The 21,071-nt window shown below is 41.3% G+C and overlaps 1 protein-coding gene across 9 annotated transcripts in view; it reads left to right on the top strand.

Moving 5' to 3' along the window:
* Positions 1-21,071, top strand: part of AFF2 (ALF transcription elongation factor 2) — a 537,205-nt gene that overhangs the window by 252,213 nt on the left and 263,921 nt on the right. For 5 of the 9 annotated variants that reach the window (XM_070785319.1, XM_070785321.1, XM_070785320.1 and 2 more), the window contains one exon: positions 19,913-20,008. The exons of the other annotated variants lie outside the window; for them this stretch is intronic. In XM_070785319.1, the coding sequence (XP_070641420.1) occupies positions 19,913-20,008 (96 nt within the window). The remainder of the gene's footprint in view (positions 1-19,912; positions 20,009-21,071) is intronic. 9 annotated transcript variants of the gene reach the window in all.

The raw sequence follows: 21,071 nt of genomic DNA on the forward strand, positions 1-21,071 counted from the left end.
CTAAGAAAACTTGGCTCACTAAGAAATGGCAATGGCTGGTCTCTTCAGGACATTTTCATTTTTGTGACATGATGTGCAGCACTGATAAACTTTCAGTACAGTTCTCCCTTTTCCTACTTTTTCCTATTTTTTTTTTTCTTATTCAACACAAATGATCACTTACTGAATGGTTTCTTTCCCTTTGTAATAATCAATGGAATTAGTCTAGACATCTGTAATTTCTAATAGCTTTCCCCCCAAAAGGTAATTAGTTAGAAGAACTTGAGCAACTCAGAATTGTTTTATTTGTCAAATTGAAACCTTTGTAAACAGAGTATCTGGGTCACTTTAATTTGCTTTCCTGGCTTTTCAAGATAGCTAAGGGTATGCTGTCTAGAGTATGATGCAGAACTAGCAACAAATATATTTTTGAAGAATTTTATGTAAAAATAATCCAGTGTCTGAAGGGCAACAGGCCAGTTGTCCTCAGTAATGGCCACATGCGGATGGTTTCAGGGGTTTTTGAGATCAGCCAAGGGTCATTGGCTTGCTAGAAGGGCTCTTAGGACTTAGCATATAGTCATATTCATGGCTCATATTTATTCTCAAAGCACATCAAGGCTATACAGCCAGGGCTGTAGGGAAAAGATAATCAGTAAGACACTGGGGAAATCCATATTCAGGCTTCCTATGCTGTTTCCCTCCCGTGACGGGCCACACAAACACTCTGTCGCTAGCTGCAAAAATGCAGCAACACATGTGAGATGGGCCCAGGGCAGCCGTTCTGAGACTTAATGCCCAAGGCTTTTATTGGGGTCTGGTCTCATAGGCCCACTCTTCTTAGTGACTTTCAGAATTTCAGATTCCCAGAATCTGAGGGTGTTCAGTATCCCAAGCAGGCAAAACAGCCTCACCACTGAGGGAAAGTTTCCTATCAGTGTAGGGAATCCTAGCAGCTTACCTTACAAAGCTGACTGACTTCCTTCTTCAGTTTCCCCTAGGAGACTTTGCAACCTGGCCTGGGGCATCGGTTCAGATATAACATAACTCTGGCCAGAAGTCTGAGTGGACCTGAGCGCCTGCCGTGACTGAGATGGTGTCATGAGAGGGGACACACAGGAAGTACAATTCCTGAGAGTATACATGGTCCCCCTGTAGGACAGGTTAGCAGAGTTCCCAGTGTGGCCTCAAAGGTAGGAGGAAGGCTTTATAGTCAGATATAGATGTTTGTCTAGTATTCATTTAAAATTAATAATGACCAGTAGGTCATTCAGTCAGTCAGTCAGTTCAGTCGCTCAGTCGTGTCCGACTCTTTGCGACCCCATGAATCAGAGCATGCCAGGCCTCCCTGTCCATCACCAACTCTCGGAGTTCACTCAGACTCACATCCATCAAGTCGGTGATGCCATCCAGCCATCTCATCCTCTGTCGTCCCCTTCTCCTCCTGCCCCCAATCCCTCCCAGCATCAGAGTCTTTTCCAATGAGTCAACTCTTCGCATGAAGTGGCCAAAGTACTGGAGTTTCAGCTTTAGCATCATTCCTTCCAAAGAAATCCCAGGGCTGATCTCCTTTATTTATTTATTTTTAAAATTTTTTTTTAAATTTTATTTTATTTTTAAACTTTACAAAATTGTATTAGTTTTGCCAAATATCGAAGTGAATCCGCCACAGGTATACATGTGTTCCCCATCCTGAACCCTCCTCCCTCCCCATACCATCCCTCTGGGTGGTCCCAGTGCACCAGCCCCAAGCATCCAGTATCGTGCATCGAACCTGGACTGGCAACTTGTTTCATACATGATATTATACATGTTTCAATGCCATTCTCCCAAATCCTCCCACCCTCTCCCTCTCCAACAGAGTCCATAAGACTGTTCTATACATCAGTGTCTCTTTTGCTATCTCATACACAGGGTTATTGTTACCATCTTTCTAAATTCCATATGGACTGGTTGGATCTCCTTGCAGTCCAAGGGACTCTCAAGAGTCTTCTCCAACACCACAGTTCAAAAGCATCAATTCTTCGGCATGCAGCTTTCTTCACAGTCCAACTCTCACATCCATACATGACCACTGGAAAAATCATAGCCTTGACTAGCCGGACCTTTGTTGGCAAAGTAATGTCTCTGATTGTCAATATGCTATCTAGGTAGGTCATTAACCCTACTCAAACGTAATAAGATAGAGATTGGAGATCTGCACCTTTCTCCTTTAAATCATCTGTCTGGAATTACCTAACTAACTGCTAAGAGTTTGTAAATTGAGGTAGAGAAGGAGGCATTTTTGTTCACAGTTTATGAAATCTGACTGGTAGGAATTGAGCTCTTTTGCCCAACATTTCCAACATACATAGTTACTAAATTTTAAGATCCATTTAACAATAGAAATATATCAGTAGACAAATGGTCCTATAAAAATGACCATCTAAGCATCTGAGAGTCAGGTCAGAGGTTCCAGATAAGACTTTGTTTGCCAGTTGCGCACATTACATTTGAGACCATAACACTTTGAAGAATTGGTAGTTGCTGCTCCAAATGACTATGAATGCTAAATTGCAGTCCCTTTAATGAGAAATTGGCTTTGACATTAGAACATTTGGAAATTAAGATGAATGGACAAAGGGGAAAAATGGGTCCATAATGACATAGCACTTTATAGTTTATGAAGCATCATCCCGTGGATTCCACCACTGTCCCCTGAAGGTGGCATTTTCATTCCCACTTTATAGGTCAAAAAAAAAAAAAAATGGAGCTTGGAAAATACTGACAATCACTCCCAAGAAACAACAGAGTTCAGATTCAAATACAGATACTTTGATTTCCAACTCTGCATGCTTTTCACTCCAACCTCAGGGCTAGCTTTTGAACTCTCAACCCCTCATTTTGCTTCAGCATGGAAACAGCTTCCGACATAGAAAGCCTAGATGGTTCTTTGGTAGCTGTGTTTACAGCCTCCGAGTGTCCCAAGGCTGAAATTTCTGTTACAGATATTTCTCACCTTTTCAATTCAAGGATCAGCAGAGTTCCTATAGGAAGAGGTAATGTTCTGTAGGTTTTTTTGGTAGTTGACGGTGTCCATGTTTCTGGTAGAGTGCTATAGAAGAGCTGTTGGAACAGGGAAGAAGTTGCAAGACACAGACCTGGAAAGACTTACCAAATAGTATCCAGAGGGCAGAGCTAGTTGGGCTTGAAGATAGGACCTCTGGATGTCAGAGGGACGGGAGAAGCTTGGGGCTGGCCAACACTTCTGTCCACAGAGATGGTCACCTACAAGGCTCTTGGGTCTGTTTGCCTCACTAGTAAAAAACAAAAAGAAAACGCTGCTCTAAGGTACTGCAGGTTGAAAACATGGATACAGCAAAATGACCAAATTCCTTCTCTTAATCGTTTGATGATGCACAGCTAGCTAAGGATGGAAGCTGCATGCAATTCTCATTCCAAACAGAGTTTCTCTCATCACATTGCCAGGTTGACTGGCCATTTTCCTTTGTTTTAGGCTATTTAACAACAAATCTCCAGACTGTAGCCTTCCCCAGACCTGGCTTCTTGTTAATGGCATCTCTGCCGTCTCCTGAACCCATTTTCATTTCCTGCCAGCAAGAAGAGAGGGTATAAAATTGGCGCAGTCCACAGGCCAGAGGCCCCATGTGGACACTTTTCTGGGGAGCTGGGAAGGACAATGGGCGTGTTTCTGTAACACTACACCCAGGCGGGCACTTCCCCACTTTGCTTTGGTCCAGCGCGTCTAGGACTTGGCACAAATTCGTGTGTTTGCGTTTCATTCCACTTGGCCCCTGGCCAGGAGGGATAATCTATTTTCATTTTGAAATTTCACTTGGCAGATCCTTAAAAGTCACCGGAGAACTTTTCCTGAGTAATAAAAAGCAACTTTTATTGAAAACTAATTATGTTTTTAGATGAATATGCCAGCTGTTTGAAAATGTTCTGGTCATGTTAAAGCATATTTTAATGGTGTGCTTACAAATGCAGATCCAATTGTGAAATCCTTTTTGACAGTAACTTATAAGCACGTTATTCCAAAGTGCCTCTAAGCCTAGTTCCATGCAGCTCGAGAAATCTGATAAATGGAAAAAATATCCAGTCATTGAGTAAATCAATGATTTGGGGAATGGGCAAAGATTGTAAAATTCAATACAGAACTTAACAATGTTTTTTCCTTAGGAGCTAAGACAGACGAAATACATGCAGATTTCATTCACTGAGCAGTTTTAAGCTTTTAGAAGGAATCAGAATTTCATGATTTAAGAATGTTTGGATTATTTTGGGTATGCTTGATTTTGTGTCTTATGACTGAGAGCACCTTTGTATCTTTGGCTGATGTGCACACACACAGGGTTATTGTGTGTTTCCTGTGTTCTAGGCTCTGCACTAACCCCACTGAAACATGAAGATGAATTAGACATTGTTATTGCTCACCAGGAATTTACAGTTTCATGGGTGGATCAGAAAAGGGGTGAGAACAGAAATGGAAACAAGCCAATAGGATGTATGTATAAAATAAAGGTAGAAGAGAAATCCTGGGCTTGCAGAGCTTGGGGAAGCAGAGACTTCTGCTTGAAGGGACTGAGGAGGAGCACGATTGGGGCGAGGCCTTGAAGGGTGTGATTCCTATTGATGGGTAGAATATGGAGCAAGGCCATTTCTCATTGGAGGAACAATGACAAAGCACAATGAGGTGGATGGGCATGGTGTCCAGAAGAGCATGTGAAAGGAGATGAGGCAGTATGGAGTGGATGGTGGAGGTCTCAATGTCCCCTCCAGAGCTTATAGTCTTTTCTGTAGAGGTTTGTGAGAAGGAGACCAGCATGCTCAGGCTTTGTTTGAATTTTGGTGGCAGGTGGGGCTGGGTCTGGAGGGGCCTGAAGATGGGGAAACAGACCAGCAAGCTATTGCAGTGGTTCTAGGGAGAAGTGATGAGGGCTGGAAGGGGGAATGAGAACAATTATCCAGTACATTTAATCCACACAGAGACTGATCCTGGCTAATTCCGGGTGATGGCAGGGATGGAGGCAGTTTTCAATCACTGGTTTTTATTGGCTTGACTTGGGAACGTATCATCTCAACTCTCCACTTTGCTCTGCCGATGTCACAGCCAGTGTACACTTGGACAATTACTTGGTATCTCTAGGTTTCCTTTTCACCAGTTGTAAAACAGGGAGAATAATTCTTGCCATCAATGGTAATTGCCTTGTAGGAATGCTCAATGCATTTGTGTGAGTGCTAGCATATTCTTGGCATGAAATTATCATTAATAACATTGCTAATACGTCTGCTAACATACTTCAAGATCTTCAGAAAAGTCAACACCCCCCCCAGTACTGAATATTTTAAATATGAGGAAACATTCAGAAGTAATAAAAGGGTGACCCTATTTTGTTAAGCAATAATCCCTTATGGCTTCCCTCTCATTTGCAAATCCTCTGTGATTCATTTTCATTGAATTCACAGAATTTCATTTCATAAGACAAATGCAACCTCCAAAGTTGCCTTGAGAATTCCCGTTACCAGCTCAGAGGATGTTCGAAGCTCCTTAGACTGCTAAGTGGTGAGTTTCCCTATCTGTCTGTGGGTCTCAGATGAAGTTCAGGAGTGTCTCAGAGCTTGGCAGACCTCTTTGCCTGTGGCCCAAGGGCCCAGTGACTGAAAGGTGCTTTGTTTTTTGGGTTTGTTTTTTTGTGTGTGTGTGTGTGTGTGTGTGTTTTGCTTTGTTATTTTTCAAGATGGTTATGGCAACTTTGAGGACAAAATGCCTTTGTTAACTGACCTCAGGCTATTATAGTGGGTTAAGGAAATAAATTGGCCAAATTCAGGGAAGACTTAGATTACATTTTACTTCAGGAAACCAGCCTACTCCCCTGTGCCCTCTCCCCAAAAGGCAAAAGTACTCATTCACAAGACGCACATGTGTTGTGATATGTTGACGTCAGAACTGCGTTTCTCAAAACGTCTGGAGTTGGCTGGCCAGTATTAGCTAGGCTGAAAGAAAAAAAAAAAAACATCTAAAGCCAATGGTGCATGTCAGCTTTGCCACCAGCAAACAAACAAGTGAAACTATTCTTGAGACTTAATACCAGTTCAGGTTTTAGGAGTTTGAGATTAACAGATACACACTACTATATATAAAACAGATAAACAACAAGGACCTAGTATGTAGCACAGGAAACTATACTCAGTATCTTATAATAACCTATAAGGGAAGATAATCTGTAAAAGGGTGTGTGTGTGTGACACAACTGAATCTCTTTGCTGTATATCTGAAGCTAACACAGCACTGTAAATAAATTATACTTCAATTAAAAAATATATAGAAAACAAAGCAAAAATGTTGCTACCTTGGTTTAGGTCCTTTTAGACTGGTCCTTCACCAAAAAACAGATGAAATAGGAAATTCAGTTAAGTGAGTACTGAGCCCCACACTGCCAAGAAACGTGACTTTCTGATGGTGGTGTGCCCTCAGGAAGGGAGGCTAGGGAAGAAACTCCATTTGGGCCACTGGCACCCTGGATAATGCTGAAGCACCTGACTCCAAGATGAGGAGTTCAGGAGCCAAGAGGATTGTCTGCACAATCCTCTTGTATGGGTGGGACCCCAGTGGCCACTCTGCTAGAAATCAGCTCTTTCCAACAAGTCATTTCAGTGAAACTATGACCTCTAGGTGTGGCATCCAGTTCCTCCAGTGGCCTGAATTTCCCTGATGCTTCTCTACCCCCCAAAGACTCCAAAAGATCTGTCCCTGAGCTTCTTCAGGTGCCTTCCAGAGCAGCATTTCTCTGCACGTGTCTACACATCAGGACTTGGCCGTACTGAGCCAAGTTGCCAGTACACCTTCCCAGCTGGTTTCTGGTGAAGGAGCAGTCCCAAAGGACCTAAACCAAGATGGCCGACATTTGAATCCATCCAAATGGGTTGCTTTAATAGGAATGGGAAGATTTAGTCTCTGAGAGTGTGGGACTGGCCTTGACTTGAAATCAAACCACTGGTTCACTGTTTATTCCCCACCCTCAAGCAGCTAAGAAGTAGAATTTCTCTTCAGAGCATAACCTCCACCTTCTCTTTGAAGTAACAGAAGAAAGGAAGCATTTGGGACATAGCACTTACTTCTGAACAGAAAGCCCTGTTTCTCTTTAGAAAGGAAGGGTTTAGAAGGCAGTTTGAATACAGATTCAAAAGCCCCAGGGTGCAGTGAGCCCCAGGTGCTCATTTTTTTTATTACTGTGATTTGGAGTCAATCATTTCAGCATTTTGATCTTCTATCTCATATAAAATGGGACAGTCTGATATCTGTCCCACCAGCCTCTTAGCATTAGTTGGAGGACTGAAGATGTCCACTCCATACTATTTTTTTGAAAACTCTCAAGGATTATTTATTTGGAAGTTTCTGTTTAAGATGAAGAATGTATTTGGAGCAAAGGGCGCATGCTTATCCAGGTTAATTACCTGTCACTAAAGGCAGGAAGAAATCAATAAGCAGACCACTCTTGTAGTCAAACAATACTGAATGAATGTTTGTGGCTTCCTTTCTCCTTATGTCTAAATAGCACCATATTAGAAATGACTTGTTTTTTTTTTTCCATTTTAAGCAATTTACATTTATTAACTCATTTAATCCTACATCAATTAATACACAATTATGACACTTACAGTAAAATGAGGAAACTTAAGTATAGATGATTTAGATAATTTATCCAGAATTACAGGACTAAAATTACAGTGGTAAAAGATGTGATTTAAACTGAGGAAGCATGATTTGATCTTTGGTCAAGAGGTTATTACTGACCCTGGTTTAGACATGCAGTTAACTTTCCATCAATGACAGTGGTCGACCTCAAACAATTATAATAATTATTCTTTTCCCTACAAGGTTTCATCTGGAGGTGGGTTCACTATTTCTTCCCATCAATGAACTGGCAAGAATAAAATTGTCAAATGTTGGCTTATTTTCACCACTCATGCCACATATTGCCCACGTGCTTTACATTATCCATTTAGGATGTTTGATTATGGACAGGTGAAACTGTCATGAACTTAGTCAAAAATATTTGTGACACAACTCTCAAGTCCCTAGCACTGTCACCTTAGGTACCAAATACTGTATGATCTTTCTGCCATAAAATACTATGTTTCTGAAGCCTAGTATACGTTTCTTTCTATTTTTGTAAATATCCAAATGAATGGTTATTTCATCTAAGGAACTGAGCTGGTACTCTGCAGGTGGGGGAGGGGTTCAGTAGGCTTATATATGATCCCTGACATGGAGGGGTCCATACAGGGATTTTTCTGAAAATGAAACAGAACACTGCTGATGAGCAAAAATCCAATTTGATGAAAGCAAAAGCCACACTTCCAGAGATGCCATGACTTGTGTGTTTCTGCCTGTAGGTTGTTTTCTTTCCCCTTTGGAGTGTTGCCATGGTGTTGACCAGTAGAGGCACCACCCACCAGCAGATACAATTAATGCTTGGAAATTGAGGCTTTCAGTCTCACCAAGCACAGGGAAATGTCTTAATTTGACAGTGGGCCTGACCAAATGCTAATTTGTTCAGGGAGATAAAAGTAGCCAGTTATGTAGCTGTGTGGTGTATTGTCTATAATCTAAAGGGAAGGAGACCAACACCTACCCAGCTATTTTCATGTGTGGCCTCAGTTCTAACAACAGGGCTGTTCTCAGTAAGACTAGTAAATATCCTTACATGGCATCACCTTATAGAAATAAAACAGTGTGGGACTAGAAGCCTCTGTTCACCCCATGGGGACATCCTGGGCCACACAAGGCTCTCATAGGAAGGGTGCTCTGTAACCACTCTGCTCCCAGATGTTGTCCATGGAGTCATTTTCTATAAGAGGCCCTTCTTTGGCTCTTGACCTTGACATCTTATCTGATCTCAGCTCAGGAGATTGACCCAAGTTTGGAGCAGGGGCGATGGGGATAGTGGTACTTTGAGATGAGCCACTGAAAATGGAAGAGACTAGGATTAAAGTTACTGATTATCAACTATGTGCTTGGCACTGTGCTAGGTCTGCATGCCTGCCATCTCATTAGAACCTCTCAACACCCTAGGAAGTAGGACTATTAGATTTCCACTGAGTGATCAGCCAGTATTCCCAAAGCCATGAAGTAAGCATGGAACCAGAATTCAAGCCCAAGTCCACGTAGACTTCCCACCTTGTGATCTCTTCACTACATCAAGGAAACTCCCACTCCATCTTTCCCTGTTGAATCCCAAAATGACACAGATGATAGCTACTAAGGACAGGCCCTTCTCTTGGTTGCCCATTGTCTTTATGTTGAGCATGTTCACCAAAAGCATTTTAGAAATCAAGATTTTAAAAGTCCAGCTCAGTGTTTACCAATGAAAAGAGGCCCCTTTCCCTGCTACTTCCACCAAATAATGAAGGTAATGAAAACTGTCTACCAAAATGTTGTTGCTATTTAGTAGCTAAGTCATGTCTGACTCTTTTGTGACCCCATGGACAGCAGCCCACCAGGCTCCTCTGTCCATGGGATTTCCCAGGTTAAGAATACTGGAGAAGGTTGCCATTTCCTCATTCAGGGGATCTTCCTGACCCATGGATCGAATTCACGTCTCCTAAATTGGCAGGTGGATTCTCTACCGCTGAGCCACCAGGGAAGACCAATCTACCCAAACAGTCCCTTTTGAACCTGGTTTTCTATAAGTTATTTGCCTTTATATTTTTGTGTGACTTCAAACTTTTTGAATATATATAGAGAAACAGGTATGACAATGGGAAAAACCCTCTGAGAGCACCTACTGTGTCTGATGGGTGAGTCAACCTGGATCCAGAGAAGGAGATGGTTATTTCCTCCAAAGTAACACAGCAAGCAAGTGGGAGCACTAGAACCTGACTCTGAAGAAAATCTCAGTGTATGCCTACAGCTATAAATTAGATCACCCAAACTCTTTAGGGGGAGGTTCAGATAAGAATAGACTGTTGAATTCTACAGTGGCTTGACAGATCAGAACAAGTGACTTGTGTGGGAACCACATACATCTTAGGCATTAAAGCAAGCATTACAGTGTGTTATCTTTGATGGTAAGAAAAACCAAAGAGCTGGTAAAATAATTATTCCTGCAAGAATGAGGACAAAAATATTATCTAAGATTGTCTGATACCCAGTTCTGTTTGAGGCTCTTTGGCTATTTTTGTACATAACTATCCTTTCTTTAGTTATTCTGCCTTTCAGTCCTGCATTTAGCTCTTTGGAATTTTAACACAGTCTGTGTTTTTTATTTCATTCTCTCTTGCATTTTGTTAAAACACAGTAACACTGCACTGGGGGTGGAACATGGCTAAATCATATAGTGGTCCTATCATAGTTTATCATTTTTTAAAGAGGTCAAAGGGTTGGTACATATTAGAATATTAAAATTTGTTTTTCCAATATCTCCACCTTTTTCCTATATTTAAAGAAATGAATGCAGTCCATCAGAGATGATGCATTTCTCTTTGTGCACATGAGTTACAATCAAGACTGTAGCTCCATATGTTCCAATGTATTAACTTCAAGACTTCTGTGATAAAATGCATATGCATACCTGACAGTGTTTTCCTGTGTGTGGATGTTTCACTCTCCATGTCTTGTTAAACAATAAAAACTTACATTCAGTAATGACCCTTTGAACTGTGGGTGAGGGGTGGGTGTGTTTGTGAATATGTCAGAGGGGTACACATGATGAATTTCCTCTTTTCTTCCTCTTTCTGCTCTCTGCATTTTACTGGAGGTCTCTGAGTTCTTTCATCTCCTAAACAGGTCTACTCACCCAACAACACTGAGGATATGCCCATGTAGAAAAGGCAGAAGCTCTAATGTGATCTGTAAAAAGGCCTTTGTTTGAGGATCACAGGAAGGCATATTAATTATATGATTGAAAATGGAGTCCTTCAATGGTTTCTATCACAGGTAGATTCCTAAGTGATTAGGGGTGTGGCATCCTGGCAAAGAATGGAAAAAAAAAAAACCACTAAATATAGAATGGATTAGTTTGAAAGATTTTTTTTTTTAAAGAGTTGAAGTGAAAGTTGCTCATTTGTGTCCGACTCTTTGCGATCCAATGAACTACACAGTCCATGGAATTCTCCAGGCCAGAATACTGGAGTGGATAGCCTTTCCCTTCTCCAGGGGAATCTCCCCAACCCAGGGATTGAACCCAGATCTTCCACATTGCAGGCAGATTCTTTAACAGATGAGCCACCTGAGCCTCTAGAGAATGGATTATTTTGAAAGACTTTTTTTTTTTTTTTGAAAGACTTTTAAAACAGGATGTAGAAGCATAAATAAACGTGTTCATAAGAAATGTATAGAAAGAAATCTGTAAATGTGTGGTTTTATTACATTCTTTTCACTTTACTGGGATTTCTGTATAGTAACAGCATAAGAAATCCAGTAAGAGGTGGGGTTAGGGCTAGAACTTGGCTTGTAACCAAGTGTCTTACCTGCTTTTCCTGATAAAACTTTATTATTATATAATGTTAAGTACTCTGCATGTATACAAGGTATATAGAAGAAAACAAAGTTAAGGCATAATATTACCACCCAGAAATATTGCCCTGATGGCTTATTTGTACATGTATGTGCATCTAGGAGACAAGAATTGGGATTTTCATTGCAATCAGCTTTGCACCTTGTTTAGCTCCTCTTAAAGTAGTATCGTGAACGTTATCCCATGTCATCTGATTGCTTCAGAATTATCATTTGAAGCTCTCAGTGCCTTTCTCCTAGCATGTGCCACCCCTTTGCAAGGTAACAGTGCTCCAATGGAAACATGTCATTTGCTAATGTTCTAAGCACTTTTGAATATTTACAAAAAAATGTATTGTTGTATGGAAGAGTCACCTTAGTGTTTCCTTTTTGTTTCTGTTTTGTTTTTGCATCAGGTCCAAAGAAGAAAGATATGGAGGGGGAGTCTCTATAGCCGTTTGGCTTTAAGCTGGCTTGGCTTCCTTTTTACCCCCAGACTTGTCATAATCACCTTCTGGTTTCTTATCTATAAAGTAGGAGTGCCCCTCACTGGTGAAGGGAGGATTCAATGAAGATTCTGGATCCTTTAACATATAGGACTTCAGCTAAGTAAAAGACAAACTAGGATTTCCCAAGCTGTCTCTATATGGCATGGCAAGGGGTGATCTTTCTGCCCAGCTCCCTGCTTTACTTAGATGGGCTCTTGCAGATTATTGCTCTGGTAAATTTTCCTTTATCAATGTCCTTTTGTATTATAGATCAACTAATGATCAGCACTCCTAGGTTTCCATGTTTGCATATTTCTCATCACTCTATGACCTTGAACCAGTCATTTCCTGTCTGTGCCTTCCTCTCTAAAACATTGGAGTGTCTTGGGATTTCCCTGATGGTCCAGTGATTAAGTCTCCATGCTTCCAAAACCAGAGGCACAGGTTCAATCTCTGATCAGGTAACTGAGATCCCATATGCCATATGGCACTGCCAAAAAATAAACAAATAAATAAAATGTTGGACTGTCTAAAGATTTGGACTAACTGATCTCCCCAGACCTACAAGTTCTAAAATTGTTGTCCATCTATTGTATTCTATACAGTGAATGGCTGACCACATGTGAGCATATGATGTTCCATAGGCAGATATGGGGAAGTGGAAGACATTTTCTAATTTCCACTCACCACTTGCTCCATGGACCACCCTCCCTCCCCTGCCCTGGATTTCTTCTAGAAGTCAAGTGCTTCTTGGCTTCTTGCAAAACAACATTTTGATGAGTTAATTTAAAATGGATCAGCAACATATCGACTTTATTTTACTTGAAATGTACATTGGTTAAAATGAAACAAAGACTTTGGCAAATGTTTTTAAAAGTATTTTGAAACTTAACCCAGACTTCCTGCACCAGTGCCTTTATATGACTGTTAATGTTTACTGCTCTCATCTCTTTAAATCCTGAGGCCTGCAGTGTCTATGACAATTGTTGTTGTTCAGTTGCTAAGTTGTGTCTGACTCTTCATGACCCTATGGACTGTAGGCTGCCTATATGTGCACTAAGAACCAGTAGATATAAGCTGACAGTCAAACTGTTTTATTGGCAGGAAAAAAAGCATGCAGTGTGTCGCTTGTCAATGTAAAACAACAGTAGCTAAAGCTGAAAGTGAAGAAATATCAGTAGAAATGGCTCCTTTGTTAGTAGCGTGTGATGTTGCTACAGGCAGACGAGGAGCATAGTCTTCTCTCTTATGTCTATTCTTCATTAATCTTGGATCCCAGATAGGTTTTTCATTGAAAAATCTTTTTCTCCTTTGGATACCGGCTCGTGTTTATAAGATGTGGCTTAGTTTTCACTCAGCTATGGACTAACCTTTTCTCTCTCAAGCCTTTAAAAATGAATATTTCATAGCATCATTCGCCTTCCTTTATACTCAGAGTGTTTTGGAAGATGAATAAGAGAACACAGGTTGCAAAGCCAGACGGAATCCCTTCTCTTATTTTCATTGTATCAATCCGAGTGTTGGTTTTGCTAAAAGGATCAATGCCATTTATCTGTTGGAGCACATTAAACCCCTGCCTAAAGGATTTAGGTTAGTGTTTTCCCTTCTACAAAGGAATTACCACTGACTTACAAACAGCATAGTAAGAGGTTTAAGGCATTTTATCGATTTACTTCATTCATTCATTCATTCATTCTGCATTCCCTGATATCTTCCGTCTCATGTAGAAGACAGACAAGTAAATGAGCCATGGTAATACCATGCCCTCTAACAGAGAAATGGCCAGGATGCTGTGGGAATTCAAGCAATGAGGGACTCTGCCATCAGGGATGGTTTCTCAGATTCGATTTGCTTCTTGAAGACTGAGGGCCAACTCACTGGTAGAAACCGGTTGGGAATGACGTCCTAGTAGGTAGAAATAGATTGTACCAAAGCACAGAAATGTGAAAGGATCAGTTGAGTTTGGAAAGAAGGAAATTCAGCCTGTGTAGTCATTGGTATGCTGGCAGAGAGGCAGACAGAGTGGGGTGGGGTTCCTGGACGCAAGAGAAGCTTTAGACATTTGATTATTTCTGTTAGAAAAAACTTCCCAGATAGCTCAGTCAGTAAAGAATCTGCCTGCAATGCAGGAGACCTGGGTTCAATCCCTGGGTTGGGAAGATTCCCTGGAGAAGGGAAGGGCTACCCATTCCAGTATTCTGACCTGGAGAATTCCATGGACTACAGACCATGGTGTCACAAAGAGTTGGACACAACTAAGTGACTTTCACTTAGAAAAACACAAAGCTCATTCAAGTACATATTTCACTGTGATCCTCTGGTTCTGCATGAAGCCTTTCTGATTCACATGCAGAGACAAAGGTATCGAGAAAACTTATGTTGGCAGGAAAGTAGGCTATTCCTCACGAACTCCTGCTCACCCTTCAAGACCTAGCTGAAATGACATTTGCAAGGAAGTCTACCTTGATCCTTGACTTGCTGGTATCCTCACAAAGCACTTACCACGCATTATAGGTGTCACTTGTGTGTGTGTGTGTGTGTGTGTGTGTGTGTGTGTGTGTGTGTGTTTTGCCACACCACACAGTATGTGGAACCTTAGTTTCTCAACAGGGATCAAACCTGTGCCCACTGCAGTGGAAATACAGAGTCTTAACCACTGAACCACCACTGAAGTCCCAGGTGCCACTTTTTTGAGTTGCCTGTCTTGCTTATTGCTGTATCTCAAGGCCCAGTGTAGTTCCTGACTCACAGAAGAAGGTTAATAGATATATATTTTTTTTCTTAATTTTAGTAATTTTTGAATATACATTAAGCCCACTAAAACTCTCTGAAGGATGCAAGTACAACCTTGAGCATATATGCCAGAAATCAATCTGTTAGCTCAGAGAGCCAGGGAAAGGGACACAGTTTGAACCTTTATATATAAGACATGAACTATAAAGCATGAAGTTGAAGGGTTTTGGTTTTCCATTTGCCTTTCACAGCCCAGGGTCGCATCCCAAATATTTCTGCCTGGGAATATTTTGTTGTTTGCAGGGTTTTTTTTTTGTTGTTGTTGTTGTTGTTGTTTTCTTGCTGTTATTTTAATCAACAACCAATACTTTAATATGATGCTAAACTGAGTTATATTAGATCAGCTAGAAATCTTTTAGGCTTTCAAATCATGGACATTACATATTCAAAACAGGACCTAATGTTTCAGAGCTTCATATTCTACTATAATTATATGGTTCAATGCAAGTGATTATATCTCTTCTTCAGTAACGGGTTGAAAAGTTTTGGTTTGCTGGTTCCCTCATAATTTACTGCCTAGGTATAATAGGCCAGTCTTGCGGAAAAAAAGATGATAAATGATGCTGGCTAGGATTCATAGATTTATTAAATTTCTATCAAACAGTGCAACAAAAAAAATCTGCTTAAGTTAGAAATGGGCTCAAATTTTTTAATCAAAATTCATGAGTCCTGATGCTTGGTTCAGTAGGTCCAAGGAAGGCTTGAATTGAAGACTGATTAAAGAAAATAAAAGGCTTATTTGAAGTAATTTTTCAATGACGGCTTTTAATTGGATGTTAAATCAAATTCTTATCTGCCTTTGTGCAGATAGCACATTATATAAAATACAGTTAGTGCCACTACTACTGTAACGGATACACTGAATAACAATTCACTTCTCACTTTACATTGAGGGGGAGAAGGGCTGCGGTTGTCAGCCTGTCAGAAATTAAGTATGTAAATTAATGCTTAAGTGTATGAATATGAATATGATTTACAAGAGGCTCGGAATGTTGTTGGGGGGAAATCCTGAGGTTTCTCTTTTCCCTTCAAGGTTAACAAGTGCTTGGTGACCTTTATGGACTGCGCGTGTGGGCATGGGTGTGCCCACGTGTGCACTTGGCCACCGAGCTTTGGCCGGGAGCTGAAATTCTCCCGAAGAGCAAATCCTGGACTCATTCCAAAACGTCCCTTTCTGCCATCCATGAATATCAGCCCATAAAAGCAATTTCATTAGCATTTCCTCATTTTCCAGTCTAAGCAGTGAGTGGGGCCTGTTAGTATGGGCCCCCATCCATTCTTTGCAGAGGATGGGTGCTGTGCCTTAGAGAGGGAGGGTGCTGGGGGGTGCAGTGGGTCAGGGAGCATACCTGTCAGCAAATGGGAGCACATGGGACCCTGTTTGGAGACAGCGGTGGACGTTTCTGGAAAAGCACGTTTCCCATTGGAGGCCGGTGGTGGGGGAGGGGAGAACAAATGCATCTTTCACAGCTGACTGAGATCTGGGCAGTTTGCAACAGTTAATGGAACTTTCCTAAGTGCTGAGTTTAACTCCCAGGATAGCGTTTACAAGTGGAGGGAATGGAGTTTGCATAGACCGGTTTTCTCATATACATTTTTAATGGTAGATCTTTAGTAGACAGCTCATTAATTTCATGGTTCTTTATTGCCAAGAATAATATCCTTTAGGCTTGGGAAAAGTTTCTCCCATTTTTGTTCTAATTTTCAGAGGAACTGTAAAAGCTGTGCTTCATAGCATTTTAAAAGGGGAAACCCCAGCCCAAAGTTCAGCCACAAATACATCTTCATTTTCCTATTCTCCTAAATAGAATTGCATGTGTATTGGCATTCCATGTTTGAGATTATACACAAAGTAATCATTCTGCTGCTTGAAAATTGTTCAAGATAGTGAAATTTATGTTGCTTGACAAGTCTGTTTTTATTGCATATTTTGTTGACTTTTTTTGAGAGTAGACTTTAGTTTAATTGCAGATTTTAATTTCATTAATTATTATACTAACATCTGTTCCACAGTCCTTTAGCACCTACTTTGGGCAGGCTGCTGCTGCTGCTAAGTCACTTCAGTCATATCTGACGCTGTGCGACCCCATAGATGGCAGCCCACCAGGCTCCCCGTCCCTGGGATTCTCCAGGCAAGAACACTGGAGTGGGTTGCCATTTCCTTCTCCAATGCATGAAAGTGAAAAGTGAAAGTGAAGTCGCTCAGTCGTGTCCGACTCCTAGCGACCCCATGGACTGCAGCCTACCAGGCACCTCCGTCCATGGGGTTTTCCAGGCAAGGGTACTGGAGTGGGGTTGAGCAGGCCAGTTATTTTATAAAACCTGGAGCGTCTGAAGAATGGCCTGAGGCCACATGGATGGGAGTGACCAAGCTGGCACTGCGACCCCACTTGCCCTGAACCCAGACCCAATGCTCTACAACCCCATGCAGCACACTTTCCTTCCTCATTTTCTCACAGCGTCTACAAGGTAGCTGGCATTGAAGCCCATTTTACAGATGAGAAAACTGATGCTTGAGAAGGTTAAGTGATTAAGAGTGTAGCAAATAAGATACTGATATGGAATCTGAGCCAAAATCTTTCTGTTTCCTCCCTTCACTCCTGTCACCTCCCCTCCTTACATTGTGGGCACTTTCCTCACCACAGTGTTGGATCTCACACCTCTAACATTCATTCAGAGTGATCCCTTTTGTTATCTCATCTTTCTTGATTTTCTTTTGTGAGGGGGGAACATTTCCCACCCCTCTTTGGAGGACTCTTTGCTTGCCATTGTGTGTTGCTTGTTCTCATCTCCCCTTCCCGTCTGTCATCCAGTGTCTTTCCTTGCCCCAGCCTGCGGGATCATTTCAGTGTTTTGACCATGAGCAAACTCAGCCATCAGATTTCTTCATTCCCAGTGTGTCAATTATCTTAACCAGGTAGTTGACCTGTGCCATCTCTCCCAGACTCCCTTCTTGCACTTCCAGTTGTCTTCTGCTTGCACCAGATTAGGATTTAAATCTGGATTGTACAAAGTACTTAACTGTATGACATTGAGAAGGGCAATGGACATCTCTAAGTCATACATTTCCCAGTTGCAAACTAGAAATAATGAGTGCCTCATAGAGGTTTTGCAACAATTGAAAATGAGATAATGGAGGTAGAAGATTGAGCCCAGTACCTGGCACACAATAAGCACTTAGCAAATGGTAGCTGTTGTTTCTGTTTCTGTCTGTTTCTGTTATTAGCACTCTCACTATTAGGCCACATGTCACAACCTGCCTTGTTATTCTTTTATATGTTTATTTATTTAATTGAAATATTGTTGATTTATAATATTGTGTTAGTTTCAAATGTACAGCAAAGCAATTCAGTTATACTATATGTGTGTGTGTGTGTGTGTGTGTGTGTATAGACACATTCACATACATATGTATTTTTTTTAGCTTCTTAATGTCTGTGTCTCATCTCCCTGAGAGACCTTGAGCAACTTGAACTGGAGATATCTGTATATCAATCTGCCTCCATAAAGCAGCATACCCTTGACTCCTCTTTTGATGGCAAGCATTTACAGGATTCATTTTCATTCTCTGAACCAAGTATAACAATTTATGCATATTTCCCAATTCTCGAGTGTTTACAGATCATAATTGAAAGTACATAAAGATACCATGTTTACAGCACAGACATGTTTAATATTCTGCACTAGCACGGTTGCCTAATATTTCAAGGAAAGAGCCAGTTTCTGAACAGAACTGCTAGTCTCACTGACATTTTTGATGCAGTTACCGACTTGCTTTGGTCACATGTGGCCAGTTCACAATGCTGGATTTGAAGTGCTGTGCAGCTAATAAATTAGCTGGATAGCCATTTGGGTCCTTTCCCCCATCTTGTTGTTGTTCAGTCGCCCAGTCATGTCCGACTCTTCTGAACAGCTAATTCATTAGCTGCATTGTGATATATGTGAGAGTGAGATCTTTCCCTCTATGCTCTCATGGTATTTCTCAAATAAAATTGCCCCGGGAATGTGAGAGTGTGGTACTAGGATTCCTAGACTCGTGGTACGTTTCTGCACAGCTCTAAGATGCCCTACTGACCATGGCAGACAGTGTGTGGCCGGGTCAGCTTTCCTCTAGGAGAAGGCACATTAGAGCATGAGAAGGTACTGAGCCAGCTCTGGGAGACAGCACATGTGACTTGAGCATCATTGTGTATGTGGGTACCAGTGGACACAGAAGCTTCTGAATACAGAAGCCACCATCTTGTTTTGGGTGGCCACATGTCTAAATAATTGTGACATAGACATCCCTCACCTTCTTAACGAGGCCTCTTGGATTCTACCATGACCTGTTTGTTCACTCTCCAGGCCCTACTTTTCTCACTCCTTCTTCTCCACTAATTATTAGCCGCCTTCCAAATACAACAGAGCCAATGAGTTATTATATGGACTTTGTGAGTTCTAGCCTTTATCCACTGCTAGACTGTGCACCGATCTCCATATGTCCAGTACTCAGCATGATTCCTTGGACCAAGGATGAGCTTTCTCGGTGTTTATAGGTAGAAGGAAGAGAGTAGGGGAAGGGGGTAGAGTGAGGAAGGCAGGCTTGAAAGGGGCAATTTAGTCAAACCACTGGGGGATCAAACAACTCATTTAACAACTATGGAATTTGCACATCTAGTTTTATTCCTGAAGAGCATCCCAATTAAAAAAAAAAACAACTGTATTTCAAGTGAGAGAATGTCATGGTCACATTAGTATTGAAGGAGCCACAACACACCCCTGATTTAATCATGTTGTGCGAAAATTTAAACAGTGATGTAAGGACATAGCCCTTTTGGGGCATTTGCTGTTTTTTAATTTAACCTTTGTGGCAGCTGAAACCATCTCCTCAATAAGGCAACATTATCTGGTGAAGACCCTAATGACCATTGGCAAAAATTCCTGTTTTTCTTTTAATGGCAGAGAAGAAAAGTAGCGTGTTACTTGCACAGATATGTCTCTAATTATAGTTTTTGCATTATAACATTTTAATTGTCTTCTTAAATGCAGGATTTGACGTTCTGCCAAGAACTTCTCAATGATTTCTTCATTAAGAAGAGGATTTGTAGACATCGAGTCCATTTTTTAAAAACTGTACCTTTTAACAACATTCAAATCCCCTCTCTCCTCCCAGAGTCCCGTTGAAGCCGATGCTTCTCCTTTCCCAGGACACCTCACCCCCTGTGCCCAGATGCAAAAGCCAGAGTCGGGAGTGCTTGAGCAGCCATTAGTAAGGCTCAATTCTCCTTTTTCAGCGCTAAGACCTGGGGGGTGATGTGGTGCCATAGCTGTTGGTCTGTGGGGGAAGAAATAGGATGAAATTAAACTCTACCAGAATCACTCAAGTCCACAGTTTTATAATGTGCATAATCTTCTTTTTTTCCTTGTCTGGAAGTCATGAAACATGTCCTTTATTTCTTGTTTTACAAAAATAACTGCCCCCGAGTGTTGATAATGCTAGTTTAAATTCTTCAAAAGAATCCGAGAATTGTAACTGCTCTGATAGTTTTGCAGCTATTTTTAAGTTTGTGTTTTGACTCAGAAAATTATACACTGTGGGGTAAATTGTATGCACAATTATATATTGCTGGAGGAAACTTTTGAGTCAATAACCTAAATGGACTTAGGAAGCCACCTCCCAGTCACAGGGCCCAGCTGATTTTGTCATGTATGCGTCTGTGTTATATGCTGTGAAAGTGAAGTCGCTCAGCCGTGTCCGACTCTTAGCAACCCCATGGACTGCAGCCTACCAGGCTCCTCCGTCCGTGGGATTTTCCAGGCAAGAGTACTGGAGTGGGGTGCCATTGCCTTCTCCAGTTATATGCTGTGGCACATCTTTATTTATCACATTAGTCTGGCATTTTTTTCCTGTGATAGCTTTTCTGATTTCTTTGGTTGGCAAAGCATCAACATTGGTCTTTTGAGGGAAGACAGCGCTGTGTCTCTTTTGGTCTCCTGGAGTGCTGATGTGTATCCTGCATTTTACCAGGTGGCAGAGGGCCCCTTGTCGTTGTTGATTATGACTGGGATGGCTAGTGGACTTTGAGGGTCTATACAATGCCCTGAACTGAAAACTTTTTTCCTAGATCACTGATACCACGTTGACGGTTTGTTCTAAATTCCATGGAAGCCATTCCTACCTGGTCTGCCACTTAAGACTTTCAAACACCTTTCCCACTCTTTCTGGAAAAGTCATCATCTTCCAATCTTCCTAAATGTTTCTAGCTAAGATGTACATAATGTAAACTCCAAAATGGCCCTGTATTTTACCAAATGCTTTTTTTGTTTTTTTG

The sequence above is a fragment of the Bos indicus genome, chromosome X (assembly GCF_029378745.1).
Source record: "Bos indicus isolate NIAB-ARS_2022 breed Sahiwal x Tharparkar chromosome X, NIAB-ARS_B.indTharparkar_mat_pri_1.0, whole genome shotgun sequence".
Lineage (NCBI taxonomy): Eukaryota > Metazoa > Chordata > Mammalia > Artiodactyla > Bovidae > Bos > Bos indicus.